Source organism: Meleagris gallopavo, chromosome 20 (genome assembly GCF_905368555.1).
Source record: "Meleagris gallopavo chromosome 20, MGAL_WU_HG_1.1, whole genome shotgun sequence".
Lineage (NCBI taxonomy): Eukaryota > Metazoa > Chordata > Aves > Galliformes > Phasianidae > Meleagris > Meleagris gallopavo.
This window is the reverse complement of record NC_139423.1, coordinates 994,629-1,016,625: the sequence shown is the minus strand read 5'-3', so window position 1 is coordinate 1,016,625 and position 21,997 is coordinate 994,629. Positions and strand designations below refer to the sequence as shown.

General features: G+C 47.6%; 1 protein-coding gene across 3 annotated transcripts in view; it reads right to left on the bottom strand.

Moving 5' to 3' along the window:
• DNAH9 (dynein axonemal heavy chain 9) overlaps nucleotides 1-21,997 on the bottom strand; it is a 184,053-nt gene that overhangs the window by 149,792 nt on the left and 12,264 nt on the right. For all 3 annotated transcript variants that reach the window (XM_085240268.1, XM_085240269.1, XM_085240270.1), the window contains exons 6-20: nucleotides 21,695-21,928; nucleotides 19,297-19,464; nucleotides 17,446-17,562; nucleotides 17,107-17,257; nucleotides 16,124-16,238; nucleotides 14,212-14,280; nucleotides 12,850-12,976; nucleotides 10,681-10,936; nucleotides 9,390-9,631; nucleotides 7,380-7,515; nucleotides 5,900-6,096; nucleotides 5,395-5,819; nucleotides 3,732-3,954; nucleotides 1,727-1,893; nucleotides 523-1,393 (exon numbers count right to left, since the gene is read on the bottom strand). In XM_085240268.1, coding sequence (XP_085096394.1) covers nucleotides 523-1,393; nucleotides 1,727-1,893; nucleotides 3,732-3,954; nucleotides 5,395-5,819; nucleotides 5,900-6,096; nucleotides 7,380-7,515; nucleotides 9,390-9,631; nucleotides 10,681-10,936; nucleotides 12,850-12,976; nucleotides 14,212-14,280; nucleotides 16,124-16,238; nucleotides 17,107-17,257; nucleotides 17,446-17,562; nucleotides 19,297-19,464; nucleotides 21,695-21,928 — 3,498 coding nt within the window. The remainder of the gene's footprint in view (nucleotides 1-522; nucleotides 1,394-1,726; nucleotides 1,894-3,731; nucleotides 3,955-5,394; nucleotides 5,820-5,899; nucleotides 6,097-7,379; nucleotides 7,516-9,389; nucleotides 9,632-10,680; nucleotides 10,937-12,849; nucleotides 12,977-14,211; nucleotides 14,281-16,123; nucleotides 16,239-17,106; nucleotides 17,258-17,445; nucleotides 17,563-19,296; nucleotides 19,465-21,694; nucleotides 21,929-21,997) is intronic.

Below are 21,997 nucleotides of genomic sequence, written 5' to 3'. Positions count from 1 at the left end.
AACCTGGTGCAAGGCTGGAAGGTGGGCTGCTACAGGCACCCCGAGTAGATCACCAATGACATTGTCTCCAGCTGCTGAAGCAAGTGAACATCTGCTCTCACCCTGCAGCAGCACTGAAGGCATAGAAGCAGATGCTGCCAGAGCTCAGGTCTGTTTGGAAGTCTTGCAGCATTTCCATTATTACCATGGTCCCTTATCCTCCAAATAAGCAGGGAACCCACCTGCAGCACTGAACGAGACTAACAGCCTTGCACTCATCTCCAGTAACTCTGTATTTGCTCCATTACAGTGAAAACTAGCTTCTCACCTCAAGCATAACCTACGATACAAAACTATCCCTGGGCAGGGCTAGGGAAACTACTGCAGCACTACCAGAGTCTCTGCCACAAGAGAGGCAGCTGGAGAAAAGTCCCGTTCTGGGGAGCATGGCATTATAGACAATCCCATTTCAGATCGTGGAGGATCTTCTTCAACCTTTTCCCAACAGGAAAAAAAAAAAAAAAGGGACTTGGGCTTTCTTACATCTGGAAGCTGTGTCCGTATATCTTCTGAGCCTATGAATATGCTCTCCAGGTGACACCACGTACGCTGCACTTCAAACCAGAGGGAAATGACAGAGTCCACAGTGGACAGTTTCCTCTGCCACACAGATACTTCCTCCAAGAAAAAAGCAATGCATTTGGATGTCATTAAGTTCTGCAGCTGCACCTGGTTGTCTTCCAGAGTTTCAATGAGTTCTTCGTCCGACTTCAGCAATGGGATGTTTGTCCGTGGGTGAGGCTCGTACTGAAACTCCATGTTGCTCCAGGTCAGTTTTAATTCCTTCAGGACCTTCTCCATGCTCATTTCTCTCACTGCTTTGTCCACAATTCCACGAACCTCATCCTCATAGTTATGCAGGCAGAGCTTCAGAAGATCAGCCAGCGTGGTGTCAGAGTCCATCACGAACTTCACACCCGTCACCTGCATCAGCTGACCCCAATGTCTTTCTCTAATAGCAGGATTTTGAAGTTCTGCTACAGCTTTCAGGGCCGTCAGCATGTTCTTCACTCTGCTGTCCAGCCCTGTGAAAGCATTCCATGCCCTCATCTCCTTATCCAAATTTCGAATCTCTCTTGCAAACTTTTTGCACTCGAGATCCATGTTTTCCACATTAATATCCACCCATTTGGTGGTCTGCCAGTCCTCAAGGCTGCTGTTCACAACTGAGATCATATCCCACAGCTCTTTGAGAAGACACATCTCCTTTCTGCACTGCTTCAGTTGCTTATAATCTGGCACCATGACTTCAAACAGAGCAGCTGATTCATAAATCGAGGTCATGGCTGACTCCATTTGCTTAATCTCAATGTTCTTTGCATCCAGCAGCTGATAAGGCTTTTCAGCATCAAACCTAGAAAGAAATGTTATTGTAACAACTTTTGAAGGAAACATAAAACAAATGGTGCCTCCAAGAGACAAAGCAGAAATTAAACATCTGTAGTATGCACTGACAGTGCTTCCACATGGCAGTGGTGACACCACTTTCAAGCAGTACTATGCTCTCGGCACCCAGGCTCAATGTCTTGCTAGCTCTGGACAGTGCTCCCAACAACACAACACCCCAGGTGTTGAGATACAACACTGTGAGCAGGCAGGAAATGTATGCAAAGGCTACAGACACTCAGACATGACCTCATCAAGCTCTATTCCTTCGGGCTCATACGATGCTGCAGTTTGCCTTTACCTGAACGGTGCTTCTTTCCGAAACCTCTCTCTGAATCTGTGCTGCTCAGCATCAAAGGCCGCACAGCTCCTGCGCAGAGCTGCCATTTCATTTGCCTGCAGAGGAGCCACATGCTGCTTCACAGCTATCGCCTGCTTCTTTACATTGTTCCATTTTTCTGGCAGCTCCTGCAAGCAAAATTTAAACACTGGTAGTGTGTATTTGAAATCTGATAGAATGGCATATCTGATCTGTTTATTGATAAACCCAGAACAGCAACTGAATCTGTGTCATAAGTTGTAAGGATGTATTCCCATGATAGAAAAGCTAAACACACAGTTTGGGATAAAACTTATCTAGGTACTCAGAATTTTGAAGAATACTGAGGACTGACACCTTACAACCAGCTGCTCTCATCACAAAAGTATTTTCAATAATTTAAAAAAGGGCCCCATGTGAAATTCTGGGCTCCCGAGATGGCTCAATACTTGAGAAAGAACACTGATGCTAACACTGAGCCCAGCGGGACCCAGAGACTGCTGTGAGCAGCCGAAGGCAGGAGGATGGGCTGTCTGTGCCAGCTCATCAGATCAGATGGATTTTCAGAGCTAATTAAGAAGCAGGACTCTGGGGCAAATCCCTCCAGCCTGTGTATATAAAATTGGTGCTAAATAAGTCTGATTCCTTTCTCAGGTCTGCAGCCAAGGTGCAGGCACGCAGTGCTGCTGACAACCCCCCGCTGTACCTGGGATTTCCTTCTGAAGGGGATGTATTTCTTCTCACTAGGCTTTTTGGGCCACATTCTCAGCCCAGACACCAGTACTGGCCGAGGGCTCTGTTGTCCCTGAATCCCAGGGTTCTGCTTTGTCAATGCACACACGGAGCTGCTTCCTTGTCCTCGTCACCAGCTCCAGCTCAGCCCAGCCATGGAGAGAGAGGCACTAAGAGTAACATATTCCTGATTTTCCCATCCTATATGGTAGTGACTCAACCATTCAACTCCATGTTGCCAGAAAGAATACAATCAGTTTGTTCTCTCCCGCATCTGAAGGAAGGAAAAAGTAGGAAACCAGGAACTACCAAACCCCACTCAGCTGCCACCCAAGCCTGCATCAGAGAATGGGAGTCTTTTGCTACACAGGTGCATAAGACAGGAAATCTCCAAGAAAGGCCCCACTTTTAGCCTTGGTTCTGCACACAGCACTCAGTGACCACAGGGTATCCGTTGGCCCATAGCCATGCACTTCTCCACTGTAAAAAGATTGGATCATAGATTCACAGCATGGTTGTGTTGGAAGTGACCTCACAGACCCCCAGCCCCACTCCTGCCGTGGGTTGGTTGTCCCACCAGCTCAGGCTGCCCAGGGCCCCTCCATGCCCTCAGGCACCTCCATGGATGGGGCTCCACAGAAGAATTTCCTCCTACCTCTAAGGCTGTCTGGGCACCTCACAATGTTCTCTAACCTTCATCTCATGGTCCCCTTCACCGAAGCAAAAGAAATTCCCAAAAGAAAACCAGTTCAGTCAGAGCCAGTAAAGGTGTCAGAACGCTTTCAGAACCTGTTCCCAGTGATATCCTCTAAATCAGGGAGATCTGGTTTTACAGACCCAGAGGAGGACTGAAGTCCTTTGAGAAAGCAACTCCTCTGCCAACATTATCTTCCCCATCTCCACAGTTGCCAAGAACTGGCTTATTTAAAAATAATTATAATTCAACCTAATTAACAGATGCATTTGAAAATGCATTAATTTTTTCAAAAGCAATCGCTGGGAGTTGGAGCAGGCAATTCTATGTTTTTCACACATAACAAAAGGCTTAATCTCTGCCTTAAAAGAAAATCTCAATAGAACTCCAAAATTTAGAGTTATCAAGGCACATCCCATGATAGCAAAATACTATCCAATGAGGCCCTCTAATGACCAATTGGTCTTAATATTTAAGACCAATGAGCGGTCTTAAATATTACTGCAATGCTATTAAGGTCACATTCTCTTTGACAACTCCTGTTTGTGAGTTCTCACTCACCTCTAGCTGCTTATGGACTTCCTCAGGCAGTTGCTGCTCATACGCCTTCAGCAGCTCCACGGTTTGCTTCAGGGGCTCAAACATGGCATCAGTGATACTCTGCCTTTCTTTAACGGCCATGAGATGACCCATAATCTCCACCAAGCCATTATAATCTCCTTTTTCAACTTTTTTGCTCAGACCTTCATCAGCAACTTTTATGAACTCTTCAAGGTCAGTCAAGCTATATAGTATAAAGATAAATACACAATGAAGGGAACATAGGGGAAGCTTCCTTACTAGCTTTACCTTGTTTTTAATCTTGCCTGCTATTGGGCACAGTCAGCAGAAGCATGATGAGCTCCTGGACCTTCGGTCTTTTCCAGCACTGCCACGCTTCTGTTCTCAAAACAGTGTTAAGCCCCTGCTTAAATTCTGTGGATGTCCCTGGGCCAATATGTGTTCTTAAATTCTTCACCTAATGAAGACTAAACTGCAGAGTCAAGGACTCTCAAGCAAGAGCTCCTAACTGCCTGGTTGTAAAACTATACAAAAAGCTCTTGGCATAGAAATTATCTACCAAAGTCACAGTTCTGAAAAGAACACGTGTATTAGGTTTATGTGGCAAGGGTTTGGTGGAAAGGGGACTGCAACGGGATTGCCCCACATCAGACAAGAGCCAGCTCCAACTGCTCCAAAAGGGACCCATGCTGAGCAGTGAGCAATGCTGGTTGTGCTCTGGGAGAGCAGAACAAAGAAAAGAAAAAACTGCTGCACAGCAGCAGAGATAGAAGTGCTAACATGCACAGAGAGAATCCTGCAGCCCCCAGGGTCGATGCAGAAGGAGGGCAGGAGTTGCCCCAGGCACGGAGCAAAAGAAACCTGCAGCACAGGACAGACCCACGGAGCAGCTGGCTGTCCTCCTGCAGCCCACGAGCACCACATGGAGTAGATCTCCCTGTGCAATCATGCTCATGATGGTAGTTTGGAGCAATCTCCCTGTTCTTACCTCAACCTTTGAGCCTTTCCTATCATATTTACTCTCCCTGTTCATTCGAGGGAGGGGAGTAAGAGAGCATTGTGGTGAAGCTGAGCTGCCCATCAGCGTGAAATTACCACAACGAGGTCATAGCATCCACCACGTGCAACGGTCTTCACTACTACAAATGTCTGCAAATACTTCTTGTAAGTACCAAGAGCTACAGTAGCCTTCAGTTGCAACTGCTGAAATAAATCACCTGATGCATCACCCTGATGCATCAAAGCTGATAACCAAGCAGCTACTCAGAACAAGGAGAACATGACCTCAAAACTTGTTTGGAGAACTCCCCCTTTTTTGACCTTGAAGCTACCCCCTCCCGACTGTCAGAATAGTTGGATCAGGACAAATGGACAAACAGACATCCCTCCTAAAGCCACACAGCAGGTTCTGTAGGATCTGCATGTAGGACAGCAAGAATACCAAGTCCACAGAGATATTTCCATTTTACCCACACAGCAGTATCTGTTCCCAGCAGAGACCACGGGATGGAAGCTGCAGGGCATGTGGTAGAGTTGACCCATAGGAGGGACCCTCCTACTCCTGCTCTTGTATTTATTAAGTGCTGAATGTCCAGTCAGGACAAGAGAAAACTCATTTTTGTCAATGCAGGTGCTAGAGAGAGGAGGTGGGAACAGCTCTTACCTGTGTGTGACGTGGTCAATGAGATGCTGCTTGAACAACAAACTCCACCTTTTAACCACATTCAGCAAGGATGCCTTGAAAGGCCGTGCATCGACTTTCATCCAGCTATGGAAGACGCTGACGGGCTCAATGCGATTCACCTCCTCATAAATCTGCTCATAGGAGTCAATCTGCTCCCTGAACTGCTCGAGGGTGGGGGGCGTCTCAGGGACCCCATTCTCTGCATGAGCCTCAATTTCTGCAGCGGTGAGGATGTGCCCATAGAGTAAGAACTGGCGGAAGAATTCCTTTCTATCATCCCCATAGAGGTAAGAGTAGCGATCGAAGCTGCTGCGATATTCGCAACAGGCCGCCATCGCAGCCTGCACGCGGCCCATCAGGTCATGGCGCACGTCAGCCAGGTCAGCCATGTCCTCCATGTCAGCCTAGGGGAGGGAAGCAGAGCACAGTGACAGTGGGGCCTGCGTGCTGCCGCAGGGCACCGGGCACAGCTCTGCCACCAGACCTGGTAGTGGGGGAAGCCGCTGTGCCCAGCCAGCCTGGGCACCAGTGAGGAGATCCTGTAGATGTCATTGAGAAGGCTTTCCACCATGTCATAGAAGCCATCATTTGTGCCAGGATCCAAGGAGGGACGAAAAATCAAATCTGGGATCACTAAATCCAGCTGCACTTCAAACAGGGGGGCAAGTCCTGCCTTGGGATCTGGTAAGGAAGAACAGAGACATCAGTAACTTCCTCAGGTTGAGATAAATGACCTTGCGTCACCACTAATATCCACCACAGAACACTCGTGCTGAGCCCTATAAGGACAATGGCAGATGTGACCATAGACACCCACTTCAAGGGTCCTGTGACACTGTGCCTGCAAGCAGCATGGAAAAAAAGGAGAAAAAGCTGGCAAGCCAGCTAATGTTCCAGTAGCCACAGATCAGACTGGAGAACAGATGAGGCAAGAATGATTTAAGGGTTGGAAAAAAAAAAAAGTTGTGGAATGAAGCCTTCTAGAGACCAGGCTCTTTAGCTAATCAAAAGGGAGTCTGAGAGCTGAACAATTACAGGGCACAAGTACTTGCAGAGGAGAAAAACATCGGGAACCAAGAGGCACTTTGGTTTATTGGAGAAAGGCATTAAAAAACAAAAAACACAACTACAGCAATGGGAAATGGAAGCCAAATTCAAATCTGAAGTTACGTGCTTGTTTTTAACAAGACTGTTTGGATTTCAATTCCCAACTCAGCATCCCTCACATCCAAGAGGGAAGCATTTTTGGAAACATGCTTTAGGTAAACACAACATGCTTGCAGCAGAGTTGAAAGTACCTCCACAGTGTTCTTAGGCAGGAGGTCTGATGGAAGTGACTCCTGAACCCACCTCGTCTCCTTGCTGGCCTCATGCCTGAGGATTGAGATTTTCTTCCCTACCTTTCAGCAGCAAAATCAGCTCTTGAGATTGCCCACAAGTTGAAGATGGCATAGCCCTGATGCTTTGTAAATGTAAGAGCAGGAGACAATCAATATCTGAGCTGTAGTACAGACCTTTGATGATTTCTCAGTTCAGTCCATCCAGTCCCTATAAATGGTGCACTGTCTTCTCCATCCCTTCCCTGCGCAATACTTTGCTTCAGTGACCAAGAGATGGAGGCACCCACCCAACCTGGAGTTGCTGTAGACAGCACAAGAGGCACAGCAGAAGGGCAGGAAAAGAACAACTTCTAGGCACAAGGGAAAGTATAGAACAGAAAACAGCAGGGAGACCTGACTCCTGCAATGCTTCTTCCTCCAGCCCCATCCTGTGCATCTCATCTCTGCTGCACACAAGGGATTCAAATGCTGCAATCCCCATCAGAGAGAAGTCATCTACCCCATTCCCTTGGGCACAGCCCACTGACCCCACTCTGCATGGCTCTCTGCAAAGAAGAGCAGGAAACTTCCCTTAGGTGAGACTGAAGCAGGCACTGTGGCCAGAAGAAAAGAATCAGCAGTTACCTGTGTTGTCCAGGAGGTACTTGAGTGAGCACTCAATGGCAGTAAAGAATCCATCCAGGATTATCTCATCTACATAATCCACGTAGGCCTTCCAGACATCAGATGCTGGGTCTGCAGTTAAGAGGCTCTGATTTTCCTGGAAGAAAACACAGACACCTTTAAATTCAGCAGGGCTGAGCCTGTCCTGCAAGAGAGCTGCTCACAGCTAAGGATACGTGCCAGTGAGCACATGGGCAGCAGCCTTGTGGAGGGACTGGAAACCGGAGAGCTGTTACTAAGCACCCAAGTAGACAGGTGACCACCTCTGTCAGAAACTGCTGTCACCTGAAACAGCTTAAAACTTGTCCTACAAATGGACATCTCAAAAAGATCATAGAGCTTTCAAGTTCAAGAAAAGCTTTTAAACAACAAAACTAGAGAATGGTTGGGATGACAAAACAAAGGGTTTGCTAACAGCTTCCCTCCTCATCTTGCTATGCTCCTTTCCTCCAGGCCAGCTCCCAGCCATGAAATTCAGGGTTTTCTGAATCACAGCAAGGCCTCATCCTTCCTGGGTTTCCTCCTTGCACCCCCACAAAGCCAGGCTGTGTGCCCACTCCCTGCTCCTCTCAGCAGCCTTCCAGACTCCACTGGGACTGGGTCCCCAGCCCTGGCATGTCCTCTGAGATCTCCTTCTCCCAGGGAGGCTCTCAAAAGTCACAGTCTCAACAACAAGGTCCAGCCTGCGGAGAACAGAAACCAGCCCACTCTGTCCATCGCTGCAGGGCCCATCAGGCACGCTTAGGGGATGTCTCAGATGAATTTCACATGAGGGTGCATGGGAGAACATGCCACCCCAGTGCTAGTGTGGCAGCTCAGCACATGGGAGACAGCACTGCCAGTTGTGTTAGTAGCCAACCCAAAGTTGCTGCGTCCCAGACACGTTGCAGCTGGGTACTTGAGCTCCTAACAGGGCAAAGTAGGGCTCTGGCCCCTTGCAAACAAACTGGCAGCAGAGAGCTGACACTAGAACAAAGAGAATCTCACATGAATGAGCTCAGTACTAACAGTTGACTGAAAGCATCCCTGTCTTTGCCATGTTGAACAAAGTTCCCTTGTTGATGATGTTTTAATGAACCCTCCTGCTATGACCACAAGGCCACGTCCTCCTTGGCTACCACAGGAGGTGCCCTCATCTCTGGAGTGGTAGCTGGAGGGGGCTGAGCTTGTTACACTCACAGCAGCAGAACAAAATCCTCATCCTGGTTCAGTGTGCAGAGAAATGGGTGAGAGGTCCAGGACTGCCTGCAGACAGCAAGGTAAGGTGAGCAGCAAGAGCTTGGTCTCCCAAGCAGGTCAGCCAGCTCTCTCCAGAGCCCAAGGCCAAGTGGAGACCCTCAAGAGTTGTTTGGGTCTAAAATCCATTGCCCTGCAGGCCAAGGTGCTGTGCCCACCACACAAAGCACATCACTCCAGAAGGTGAGAAGCAGAACTTTGGGTTTTCTCCTGCACTGCAAAGAAATCTCTCAGCAATGATAATGTCAGTGGAAAACTCCAAAGTGTTGGACAGCAGCTTTTCTCCTGTCGCTTAGTTTCTCCCTGGACTATCAGCATCACCTCCTGCTTCCTCAGGGGACAAAAATTCTGAAACAGAAAGGTCAGCTGCAGCCAGCTGCCTTTGTATTTTCAGGTAAATATTTTGAAGGGAGATCTTTCCTCTTAGCAGGACCCTGAAGCCTGATACATGACTCCCCTCTAGTGGCTCCACAACAGCCACGACTCCTTCAATGGGCTGTGGCTGCCCTCGTTCCTGTCCTGAGCTGTGTTTCCAGCAATGCCCAGCCAGCAACACCCCAGCACACAGCCACACCAACTCAATCATCAGTGGTATTGTCAATTAACACTGCCTTAAACTTGCAAAGGTGTTAAGAGAGTTAACTTTAAGGTGAGATAGCTATGGATAATTTCAATAGAGGGGAGAAACAGAGAAACTACAGTGACAACACATCTCTGGGGATCAGACCCCCTCACCTTCATCAGCAAATGAATCCTCAGCCCTGACTCTCGGACCAGGCTGTAACGCTTCTCCAGACGGTCCTGGCAGTCCTCCAGGTTCAGCAGTGATTCCTTTTTCCCATCTTTCCTCTCAAATATGGGGGACCCCCATGACCGCACAAAGCTCTGGATCTCCTCAACGTTGCTTTTGGCTTTCTGTATCCTCTGCTCGAGGTCCTGGACACCATCCATCACCATGGAGATGCGGTCCCAGACACCTGGACAGAAATAAGATGACTGACTGTGTTTTCACAGCTGCTGAGCCAACCTCTCACACACCTCTGACATTTTTTCCCTAAGGTCTCATATATTTCTCACCCATCACTACTTGCCAGACTGACCATGTCGTCTGACAACAGTTTCCTGCCTTGAGCCACTGTGAGCTCCATCCTACCCCAGCAAACCATAGCACAGTTTGCAGGCTAAGCAACCCTGTCACCATGACAGGAGCAGGGACTTCGCACCCACAACGTGGTCTCAGGCACCAGCAAGGGTTACATTTAGATGCAGAGAACTTCAGACTCGTCTGCAGGAAAATCCCTCCATCTTTACTGTGCAATGGAGCTCTCTGAATAGAGCTTTTCAGCATGAGCACTTCTGCTTTCCATGTTCTCAAGGGAGGACATTTGTTCCTGTTCATACCACAAGCCTGATGACAGAAATATATATTCCACCAGTGAGCAGTTTGCTTTCACCAAGAGGAAACAAATTGTTTTCCTCTGCTCTGCCTTGCAGTTAAAACTGATCAAGCAAGAACACTAGTTAAATCATCCCAAAGTCATGCAAAACCCAACTCCAGCTGCAGTGCTTCATCCTTAAGGAAAAGCTATCGAGGTGGCTCTGTCTCTCCCTGGGACAAGCTCACTCCAGTGCCAGATGGCTGGGCCAAAGGTCGCCACTGTCTGCAAACTGGGAGAAAGCAGCGCCCCAGGTACACAGCTACACATGGGCTGCCTGGACTGGCACTGGGTGGTTGGCACAGGCAGCAAAAGAGGCTTCAACCTCAGTCTTGCCAGCTTTTACAAACCCAAATCTGGCATTCTCCAGGCTGAATCCAAAGGGAGCAGGATCCCATCTACAAGGCCAGCAGAGTAAGGGAACAGGAAAAGCAGCAGGCAAGCTGGGGGCTGCTCTTCATCTCACCAACCCTTGTTGTGCTGCGGGCTGAGAAGTGCGGCTGGGAATCAGGTGACAGACACTGGGTACACAGGGGATCTGACAAGACCCAGGTGTATGAGCTCACATACCCAATGCTTAGCTAGCTTACCCTCCATCTTCCAGTTCAATGTTTCCTCTGCCTCTTTCAGTTTGAAATCAATATCCCGTAGCTGCTCCTGTATTAGAGGGTATTCAACCTCCAGGACTGTCTTCAGGATCTTGTTGTATCTGTTCACCATTAGCTCCAAATTGGCCACCATCTGTCGGTACGATTCCTTGGAGGAATAGATTTCTGCTGCTGTTGGTGGGATGCTTTCCATCTGGCTGCCAGACAAGTAGCTCACCTCTCTCAGCACTGAAACCAACTGGAAAACCAAGGCAGAGAGCTGAACGCAGAGCAATCCTCTCCATTCACCCAGCATACATTCTCCAATGTCTGAACATTTTAGGGTTTTCCTGCTATTTTGTTAATAAATCAACATATTCTGAAAAGCATCTGGACACTTCCCAGTCTGTACTCTGTCTTCCGCTGATCTCTGTCACCAGTTCTTTTTCCAATCAAAGACAGGCAGCTCTGATAACTACCAAGCAAGTAAACTCCAGGCAGCCCCTAAAAGCCACAATGAACTCTGGTTCTTTTAGCCATCCTCACCAATACTTTTTCAGCAATACTCTTGTCTGAGAGCTTAGCAAACAGTTATTTAAGGGAAAGATGGACCAAGACTCCATTTCTGTTGGTTCAGTGGAGATGACTGGCATAAAAAACAAACACCATGGCCCAAACCTAGCAAATCAAGTCCTTCCATCTCAGTGTGCCCACCTACCAGCGAAGCCTTCTGGATACCTCTCCCCACCCCAGTTTGAGTAGTGACTGTTGGGATTAATGAGTTTTATTCAATTGTAAACCCAGTATAAATGCAAGCCTGCAACAAAGGGAATAATAAGGTCTTCCAGCATAATATATGACTTTTAAGACTAAAAATCTTCATTGTATTTAGTAACTAGTATGGTAATGTGCTCCAGAAACTGCACATGTTGGGAGGGCTGAAGGAGCAAGAGGGCAAGTGAGATACAGACAAGTTCCCCTCTCTTCTTCTTTGTCTGGGTCTGGGATGTGCCCAACATGGGGTTGAAAATATAGTCCTCCTTTCCCCTTCTTCCAAGAAAGGCGAGTTCTCAAAGACTCTTCCATGCTGGAGGGTTACAAATACATCCCTTGAGGCAAAGTGAGGTGCTCCCATCTACTCTGGAGGGAATGAAGAAGCTTAACTGGCATCCAGGGAAATCAAACTGTCCTTATTGCAGGAAGCAAAGAACAGAAGAGCAGCAGTACTTGAAGACTGGCACAAGAGATGAGAGCAGACATGCTTAGTACATCACAGGCTCCAAACCCCAAGGTGAAGGGTAAAAAACATCCCAAGGCCACTTGGCTCCCAACTTAGAAAGGAGGTTCCAAGGAGACAGACAAATCCTTTGACTGAGGGCCAAGTCTGAATGAGCTGTAAAATCTAAACACTTAAAACCTAAACACTAAAACTGCAGCATATCCAGGAAAGTGGGAAGGTTTTGGAGCTACGTGCACCAGGACCCTGAGAGTTAGTTTCTCCCATTAAATGGCACTTTTACATTTCCCAGTTACTGGCTCCCACCAGGCCCCAGAAAAATCTCAGTCCATCTATGCACTCCGATGGTTTGGACCCAGACTCTACCTTGGGCAAGGTGAATGGTCTGTCTGTGCTCAAGACAGGCTTTACAAGAAATTTTAGGGTACAGGAAAAAATACCCTAATCTGTTCTAAGACTCATGGAGTTCAATAAAAGAATCTAACAGCCACAATACTACTGTAACAAAATAAACCTTTCCTGGCTTTATAGTATAACCTTTTGGGAAGCCCAGAGTTCATATACACATAACATGAACCAAACAGTGGAGCTCAAGCTCCAGCACTCTTCACACCAGTACCAAGTCTAGTCTGGAGATTCTGACACCACTTAAGCATCTGTGTGCCCTGCTACTTCCCGTAACTGACTTTCACTAGCATTAACTCTGCTGCAACCTCAATCCTGTTATTTTCTCAGGAGACAGAGGAAACAGAGAGTGGCATACTTACGTTACTCATCATAGAAGCGGATCCACAGATGTCAGCAGAACAGATCTAATACCAAATCCACCCAATCACCTTCCTATAGTGGAGCCCAGTGAGATAAAAAAAAAAAAAAGCCCAGCAGGAAGGGATGCCTGCAGACAGGCAGGAAAGGTAACTGGCAGTAGTTTTTACCTGGGGATCAAAATTGACTGTGAGCAATTTGGTTTCTGGTTCTCGCCGGATGAGCGGTTGAGTGAGGTTGTACTGTGACTTTTCAGAGACTGTCTGGGACCAGTTTATGTACACTTTTTCTTGATACCTGCAGGAAAAAAAACATACCTTTATCACATAGCTATTTAGCCAGCAGACCAGGTGTATAAGCAGACAAAGCCAAGCCCACTTCTGAAAGTTGAACATAAAGGATGAGAAAAACCTTTCACATCATTTCCACAATTAACTTGATTCCAAAGACAAACACCCAAAAAAAAACAGTGACAGTATCAAATCAGGAGGACAAACAGCACTTAAGTACCACTTTTAGCAGAGCATACTGATTTGGAGACAGACTTCTAAGGCATTTGGCTAGAAGTAACTGGTAAGCAACTGCTGGGCACTTCCAATGTTCCTAAGCAGGACAGGTGTCTACACCCATACAAATGCTGGGGCTGGATACCACTGCACTCACTTATCTTAGAGAAACCATCAGTCTCATGGAGATCCAGTATTGGAAGAACTCAGTGACAGCTCTGAAGACTGAAGCAAGGTCCTATTAGCTCACATGACAAGGACAATGGTAACAACCACCCAAACAGCAGTCTCTTCTGAATCATGCTGTCACCTGAGAGCTCTGGAAAATGTCACCCAGAAAACACCTCTGCCAAAGTCACCCAGGATCTGCCCATTGGACTGCTCCCTTCTGAAAGGCTGCATCATAATTACTCAGTGGTGGGTTTTTTTTGGGGGGAGGGGAGTGTGAGGGGGAAGAGGGGAGGTTGATCATCAGGACCAAGGCTGCCTCCACCTGCCCTGTGTTTTTCAGGGATCCTGTGTTTCAGCTACCTGCACTGCTGACCAAGAAGGAGCAGACCCTGCACAGATGAATCCTGGCTGGGGAGGTTGTCACTTCACAAGGGAAAGCCCAGATCAACCAGTTCAGATTTAACATCAAACTTTAAGATACCAAGTCTGTGATAATAAATTCCACTGTGAGTTGTGGAAAATACACATTGCAGGCAGTGTAGGTACATTCTGGGAATGAACAAAAGCAGCTCAGCTTCTGGTCAATCCAGACTGTCAACCATAGCAACTTCTACACCCAGTAGAAATTTGTACCAGTGCTTCTGCTAGGCTCCTCCCAGGAAAGCTTCCCATTGCAAGACATCACAGAAAGACTGTGGCATACAGCAAAAGGATTCCTCCTCTTCTCTCATCAGAAGACCATCTCTGGCTTAGAAAGGAACATTCCTAGGCCTTGAACTGGCAAGCACACTGGTAGGGGGCATGGAGGAGAACATCATTTTGTACAGTTACAGTCTTGCCTGCACCACCACTCACCTGTTGAGCAACTGGAGCATTTCTTCATACCTCTCCAACACCCTTCTTCCTTCAGTAGAGTCCAGGCAGCTGGTAGCAAACAGACAAACTTAGCATTACATGTAGTTCTGCAAGCCTGCAGTCTGTATTTACCCCTTCCAAAATTCATAAGCTCATCCTCCTGTTTTGTAGGACAGATTCTAGGTGACTGGGGACCATTTCACCCCACCACATCACCCAAAAGTGTTTTTCTGCCGCACAAAGGGTGAGCGGGGCTTGGACAACCCCTCTCAAGTGTTTGTATGGCAAACTGCAAAACAGGAACCACACATCAGAGGGGAAGAAGGTATCAGTGCACCTGGAGGAAGGCTGGCCTTTTTCACACGTCTAACACTCCCAGTTTCGCACGCTGCACTTACACAGAGCATGGCAACTTTCTGTTTACCAGCCAGCACTTTCTAAGACCAAAGAGCTTCCGAAAGAAGCAGCACATGGCTTCTATTGGACACAGCTATTTGTAGTGCCAGATTTTTCCCCTTGAACCACGGGAGTGGGGAAGAGCTCCCCACACTGCAGGAGGCAGAACCCCAGCCCCCCATGGAGGCAGCCAACCAAAGTAATGCTGATAAGAATTTTATCCCAGGTTCAAGGCTTCTTGAAAACAGTTGTTGATTTTGGAGAATATTTTGATAAAAACTAGATTCATTTAAAACCTAGCAAATTCTCGGAGAGCTCAAAGGACACCTGGTATCTACTGCAAGTTCAGGTGAAAGCACAGGGAGCACTTGAGAGATCACTGCTGGACAAGCACTGAGCAAGCCCCAGCAAAAACAACTTCCTTCTATTTTATTCCTTTTTTTCTTTCAAGTTGCATTGTAGGAAACAGAATCACACCACCACTGCTTGTTATTAACCACTCCAGAGGAAAGAAAATCAACGTGAAATGCAGATCTGGGTCCTTTTTCATGGATTACAAACTTCACCGTTTGGATTCAAACAAGATGTGTGTGCTAACTTGGGCGCTGTGCTGGGGATGGTCCAAGAGCCTGTCTCACCACAGAGATGTCTTTATTGCTGCAGAACGACTTGCGCTTAAAGACACATAATGGTAATGAAGGTGAGAGAAGACCACAGATATTAGGCAGTGATGGAGATGGCTTAGTTTGGACAAGCACATTAAAAACCTGGATTCATTTACTCAGAATAGCCTCTAGCACAAATAAAGCTGTTCCAGTGAGCTACAACACACAATTCTCAGGGTACCTTCAATTATCCTAGCTTTACTTATGGGGCTTTTATATATTCTTTCAGGAATGCTGAAGTCTACACACAGAGCCAGTAGGTCTAGCAGCACAAGCGTGAGACCACCTCTCTGCACAAAGACCCACAAGAATAAACTTTGGGGTGAAAAATATCTCAGCATAGTTTCTTTCCTTGGTTGTGTGAGATCGCTCCCTTGTTTGGTGTTGAGCAAGTTGTTTTCTGTCAGTGCCCAGGACAAGTCCTCGTGTGTTCTCCAACCTGAAACTCATCTCCACCAACCCATCCCAGCAGAGTCCAGCCCAGCATCTCTCTGCCCTCCGAGTGATACCAGAATTGGGGCTTGCAGTCTGCTCCCAGGGAGGTACTGGAGCACACACAGAGTGGGGTTGTAGGGGAAAAGGTTCTTGCAACTGCAACCTAGAACCACAGCTGAAAAGCCCATTAACCACTATTGCGCCTATTAGCCACTTCCAAACAAATTCAGCTAACAAGTTCCTTAAAAACCAACTGCTGGCAAGCTGAAGAGAGCCACTGCAATCATTTCACTCCTCTTCAACTAACATTTCAACTATAAGCATTGCATGATGTTCGATACAGAAAGAAAATCAGATTGATTAGAGAAAAGATATCAAGATAGTCATGAAACAACTTAGCTGGAAGAGCCACGCACAGATATGAGATGTGCCTGAAGTGACCAAACTGCGCCTGGATCCGCGCTCGCAGCTCCTGAGCCCAGCGCAGCGCTCCAGCTACTGGTGGCATGTTCTTATGCACAGCAGGTGAACCTGGGAGGGAACATGGAAACTGGAGTTGACTAAACACTGACCTTGTAACCTCTAAGACACATGAAAAGCAACTCATCTGCATAAAACCATGTTAATTTTCCAGCTCTCTCCCTTAAATGCAAGCATCTGAGAACAGCTCTGATCTATCAAGAAGCCAGCTCATGTTAGAAATGGAGCTGATAGAGAGGCAGACTTTGCCCAGGAAGAATTCCCTCCTCCCCACAAACACTGATCTAGGGACTTTTGTTTAGCGGCTACTTCTGACCATCTTGTCTAACACCCACAGAACAACCCCCCTCAAACACACTGCAAAAGATGGACCCTTCCTTCCATGATTCACTCCAACTCCTTTTGTTAACTTGCATAAATTCCACCAGCGTTGCCTCTCCTGGACTCTGTTTGGTTCCAGTTATCTGCCAGGAGTGTACCCATTCATCTCTGGTACAGCACACGTGCGAAATACTAAACCTGGAGAAGGCTGATTAAAGCCCTGGTACAAATCCCCACTTTCATACTTTGCATTACAAGAGAAACATCGTGCATTCATACTGGGGAGCACATGAGCAGGAGCAAAGTCCCAGTGTTAGATGAAGAAAACTCTTGTTACAGCCTTACTGGGGAAAATCTCAGTAAGTATCTCCATTCCCAGCTGCACCACACACACACACACACACACACCCTCCCCCTCACCTGGTAGATTAATACTAAGAACAGAGATATTTCCCAGGCATTTCCATCAGGAGATACAGTGGCTGTACATTTTTGCAGCTTAGAAGTTTCAGTTTCCCCAGAAAATATAAATTATTTTCCTCCCCTCCCAAAATTCATCCAGCTCTAATAATTGCCTCATTCAGCAATTTCTACTCACCAAGCTCCAGCTCTGCCCGTACGTGCCTGGAGTAGATGAGCCTGACGTCGCTCAAGGCACTGCTGAACATGTGGACGAGGTCAGAGTATTTGCTGGCAGCATGGGCAGCGATTACTGGCCGCTCCAAAAGGCTCCCAAACATCTCCAGCAGCTGCAGAGGTGAACAAGCAGGTAAAGGAAGGAAAACAACCACACTAATCTGTTTATGTCTTAATGGGAAGAGCAGAAATACTTCCAAAGCTGTCTGCAAACACCCTCCCGCCAGCTCTGCAGCTTAACAGATTGCGGGTGAGCCTCAAGCCCTGAGCCCCCAGAGCTGCCAGTCTTATCGTAACAAACCTTGAAGGTGTGCTCCAAGTCTGAGGCATCATCAAAGGCCTGGATGAAAACAGTTCCCAGACGCCGGTCGATGTCTTCTACTTTCCGCTGGCAATCAAAGGCATCTTGCTCAAAATCCTGTAGGAAGGCAAAACAGCAAGCCATGATGTTGTGAAACAGCACTGAAAACACTCAGAGAGGTTATGGGGTCTCGATACTTGGAGATAGTAAACCTAACTGGAGACCATCCTGTTCTAGCTGACCCTGCTTTGAGCAGGGGGTTGGACTAGGTGAACTCCAGAGGTCTTTCAAACCTCTACAGTTTATTTCTGTAACTTCTGTTGTCTTCTGGCACTGCTTCTCTTGTCCTGATTAATGGTAATAAACCCTTTGAAGCTGAAGAGTAAAATCTTGTTTTATTTTTCCTACAAGTAAAATCAAAGGCTGGACTTGACAAACTGCAAGGCTTTGGCCTTTCTAATCTGGATAAAGTACATAAAAATTAGGCTGTGTGTCTCTTAACTGGAAAAACAAAGTGCAAGGCAACAGCTTTACTTCTACCATCAATGAGTTTCAGCAAGACCAGATGTCACGATTTAGCTAAAAAAAAAAAAAGTGTCTAGACAGTAGCAGAAGGTGGAAAACTCAAGCCCTGAAAGAATGAGTGTGGCTCAAGAGGCCAAGGGGTCACAAAAACCAAATCAGCCCCTGCAAAGCCACTGTCACCACTCTTTCTGTGTCCTCTGTCTTGAACAAGGAGTGATGCGAAGCAAGCAGTTTTCAAGTAAAACCCTCCCAGGCAGCAGTGGGGCTTGTGCTTCCCACTGCAGAGATGTCACTGGGTACTACAGGAGGTGAAGAGCAAGCTGCCCTCATTGTGCCATACAGCCCATACCACCCACAGGACGGACACACCAGCCCTGCATCCCACCACCAGCCCACACACCCATCATCCCAGCACAACTCAGAGCAAGGCAGGAGGAGGGACTTTGCCTTTTGCTTCCAGCTGGATGACCACCATGAAGGGCTGTCCCATAAGCAGTGTGGGACTGGAGCTTCTCAGCACTGAGCTTCCTGTGGCTACTTAGCACTCCCTCCTCTGGATGCACATAGCAGCCTAACCATGTCCTGACCACTCAATTTAGCAAACGGGACTAGCAGAGGATCTGTGATTTCTCCTGCTGAGATCATGACACAGATCCTTTGAGAAATTCCATTCCCTCCCTTCCTTCATAGCCTGCACAGGCCACACTGCTTGATGTCAAAGCCAGGAGTTTGTTTCCACATAGACCATAAGTACAGTGGCTCATCTGCTGTGCCCTGCTTGTGCTGCTGTGAGCACCTGGGATTTGGATGCTCAGTGAGCCATGACTCAGAGGATTGGCAATGATCATTTAATTAAAGCACTATGACTATTTAAACATAGAATCCTTGAATGCCAAGAGCACCAGACATCGTGTGTGCAGCAAGACAAGCAAAGGCATCCCCAGAGATTACCTGAGCTGGCCATCTAGGAACTGAGAGCTGGGAAATAAAACAATGTGGATGTTGGTACAGTTCATACACCCTCGCAAGTGCCACTTAGAGCAAAACACTGGGCAAAACGCACAGAAATCCAGGCATCCCAGCTGCACTGGTGGAAAGTCCTGATCTGGCAGGATACACCACGTATGGGCCTGCAGGAACTCCCATATGTCTGTAGGACCAGTGCCTCCCAGTGACAGCGTTTCCCCCACAGTGAGAGATAAGATCATAACAAAAGGAGGGAAGAGGTGGGAAGCAGTCAGTAGGAGTGCACGTGAACCAGTTCTTCATCACTGCTTTGGAAACAAGCACGTGGTGTTGCTGTTCCCAGAGGCCAGTCGCACCTACCGCACTGGTCAGGTCGAGGCAGTCATAGGTTCGCTCTGCAAAGACCCTGTATGCCTCCTGGAATTCCTCATGCATGTCCAGGACCTTCTGACTCAGGGCCTTCCCTTTAAATCCACTGAACTCAATCTTTTCCAGCTTCATCAGATCCAAGGCATTTGCCAGGAGATCCTTCAAAGTCAAAGGAGACACACAATTATGTAACACTGTGTTTAATCAATGGATATACAGATGGTATATATATATCCATGAGCTTGGCTAATATAATTTATATTAGAGGAAATGAGAGAAAGTCACTCACCCTGTCCTGGGCTCGCGAGCCAGACTCCACCCCTTCCTGCAGCACAGATGAATTGCCTTCACCTGTGCTCCTGTGGCTGACTCATTGCTCGCCTCAGGTGATTAATCAGAGGTTCAGGCCGTGATTCAGCAGCCCCATACACACTGACAGAGGACAATGAGAACAGCTGTCCCAGCAGGGAGCTGCACTTGCTGCCACGTGCAGGAACCTCCCCAGGCACACACTGAGCAGCACAAGCAGGGAGCCAGATCTTATCCATCATGGCACCACAGGCTGCTCACAGCCCAGTGGGAGCTGAAGCTGTCACTGTAAACACTGTGCCTGCTGAGAAGCTGCTCCTGAGGTTATTTAGGGAGCAGATTCAAAACATGAGACCTATCTCTGCTGAGATGGCCGGTGAGCTCTTTCCTTCCCACCCTCCACATCCTGAGCAGGCCTGATCCCACATGCTGCCTCTCAGGAAATTCTCCCGTCAGCAGGTATGGCAGCAACACAACCACCACCCTGCCCTTCCCTTTCAGTGGGACTCCTGGTGGGCATGAGTGAGCACCAGCGTTGGTCTTCTGCCTCAGAGGACCAGGAGCGTGCTGATCCCAAGCACAGGAATGCACTGGCAGACATCCTGAGCTCCAGGGACAACCTTAAGCAGCAAGGGAGCTTCACCCCACGTGGGCTGTTGAATGGGTGACAGCCCTTGGTCCAGAGCTTCCCATCTATGCCAAGGCACTGCCAGGCTCTGGTGCCTCACTCCATGCGGAGGTGGGGAGATGCTGTGCGATTGCAGGAACAGCTTCTAACCAAGGGGACTACATCTTGCAGGTCTCTGGCAGCCAAATATTCACAGCTTTGAGAACCGTCCTGCACTGCTGAGAGTACAGAGTGCAAGCAGAGCCACCCAGCTAGGCAGCAGCTTTACGGCAGAACAAAAAAGCAAAACTGTGAGATGAAGAAGAGAAGAGCCCTCCTCTCTGCACATGCTCACAGGCTGCCTGTGCACCAGAGTAACTGTACCCTTCATGAAATTCTGCCCCTCATTTTATCTTACTGGGCTGCTTGGAAAGAAGAGAGAGGGAGACAGCAGCCTTCCTCATTAACAGGCTGGTGTGCCTTTGTTTTTAGTTTTTATTTTACAGTTCATTCCTCGTCCCTTTCCAGCTCTTCCACCACCTGACTACAGACTGTACAGCCTTTCTCTATCCCTGGGGGTGCAGGACAGTCTTGCAAAGCTCTGCCATCATGTCAGTACACGTGCAGCTCAAATCCTCCATAATGGCTTTCTTCTGTAGTCCATTTTCGAAGTAACCAAGCAATGAGCAAACAGTGCCCCAGAGCCTTTGCAGAGTTACAGTGCATAATTACTGTGTCACTCATATTGTCCTCATGATGACCTGCAGTTACTCTATGCCTATTAACATTCATCTCTACACTGGCCAGAATAATTTGGTTTACTGCACAGCAAATCTTATTGGAAATCATCATTATGAAGAGTTTTAAAACAGACATCAGTCACAATGATTTTGAGTACAGTTAAATAAATAATGCATAAAAATATACAGCTTACTTTGACTAGTAAAACCTTCTGTACCACTGCAGAGAACAGGAGGAGAAAAACAATCCCAATCTGCCTTTTAATAGGCAAATGGGATACCCCTGAGCCACAGCACCCTGCTTTGGCAAACCACCAGGACATGAAGGGATGACGTGGTGAGCTTCTTCCCAGGTCACACATAATCCTGGGGAAGAGGCAGCCTCTCCCAGACTGTCAGAACCCAGCTTGTGGGTGTCTCTGACAGCAGCAGTAGGACAGGGGGTCTCAGAGATGGCACTGCTTGATGCACAGCCCCCAGCGACTCCCACTCCCTTGGCCCAACAGGAGCAAGGAGCCCAAGAGGACTCTTTGGAAGAACAAATACACCTACCAATCTGAACAGAACAGCACTACTGAGTAGCTCAATCATTTTACTGGGTAGGATGAGGTAAAACAAAGTCCCAGCAGACTTGTAACAGCAAGTAACTCTGTCCCCAGGCATGCAGTGAAGGTATTAACAACTGAACTTAGGGCATTAAAGCTCTTCTTAAGGCTTGCAATAATTTTCTCACCTCCACCATTTCCAGTCTCTTCAGAAAGCTGTCCAGCCTTGCAAACACCATGGTGGCATGGAAATCCCACTCCTTCACTTCTTTGTCTGATTTATAATAGGTGTGAAGTTCTTCCCTTCTGTCCTCAAATGCCTCTTTGAATCCATTCAGGATGCTGAGCACCATCTGCACCTTGCCCAGGCTCTCTTCCATCTCCCCTTTTAGAAGGTCTTCTGGAGATAGGTATATCACAGCCTGGAACAGCAAAATCACACCCAGGAGGTCACTTCTTGCACTGAATGTTTCAGGTTGAAAGAATCATTT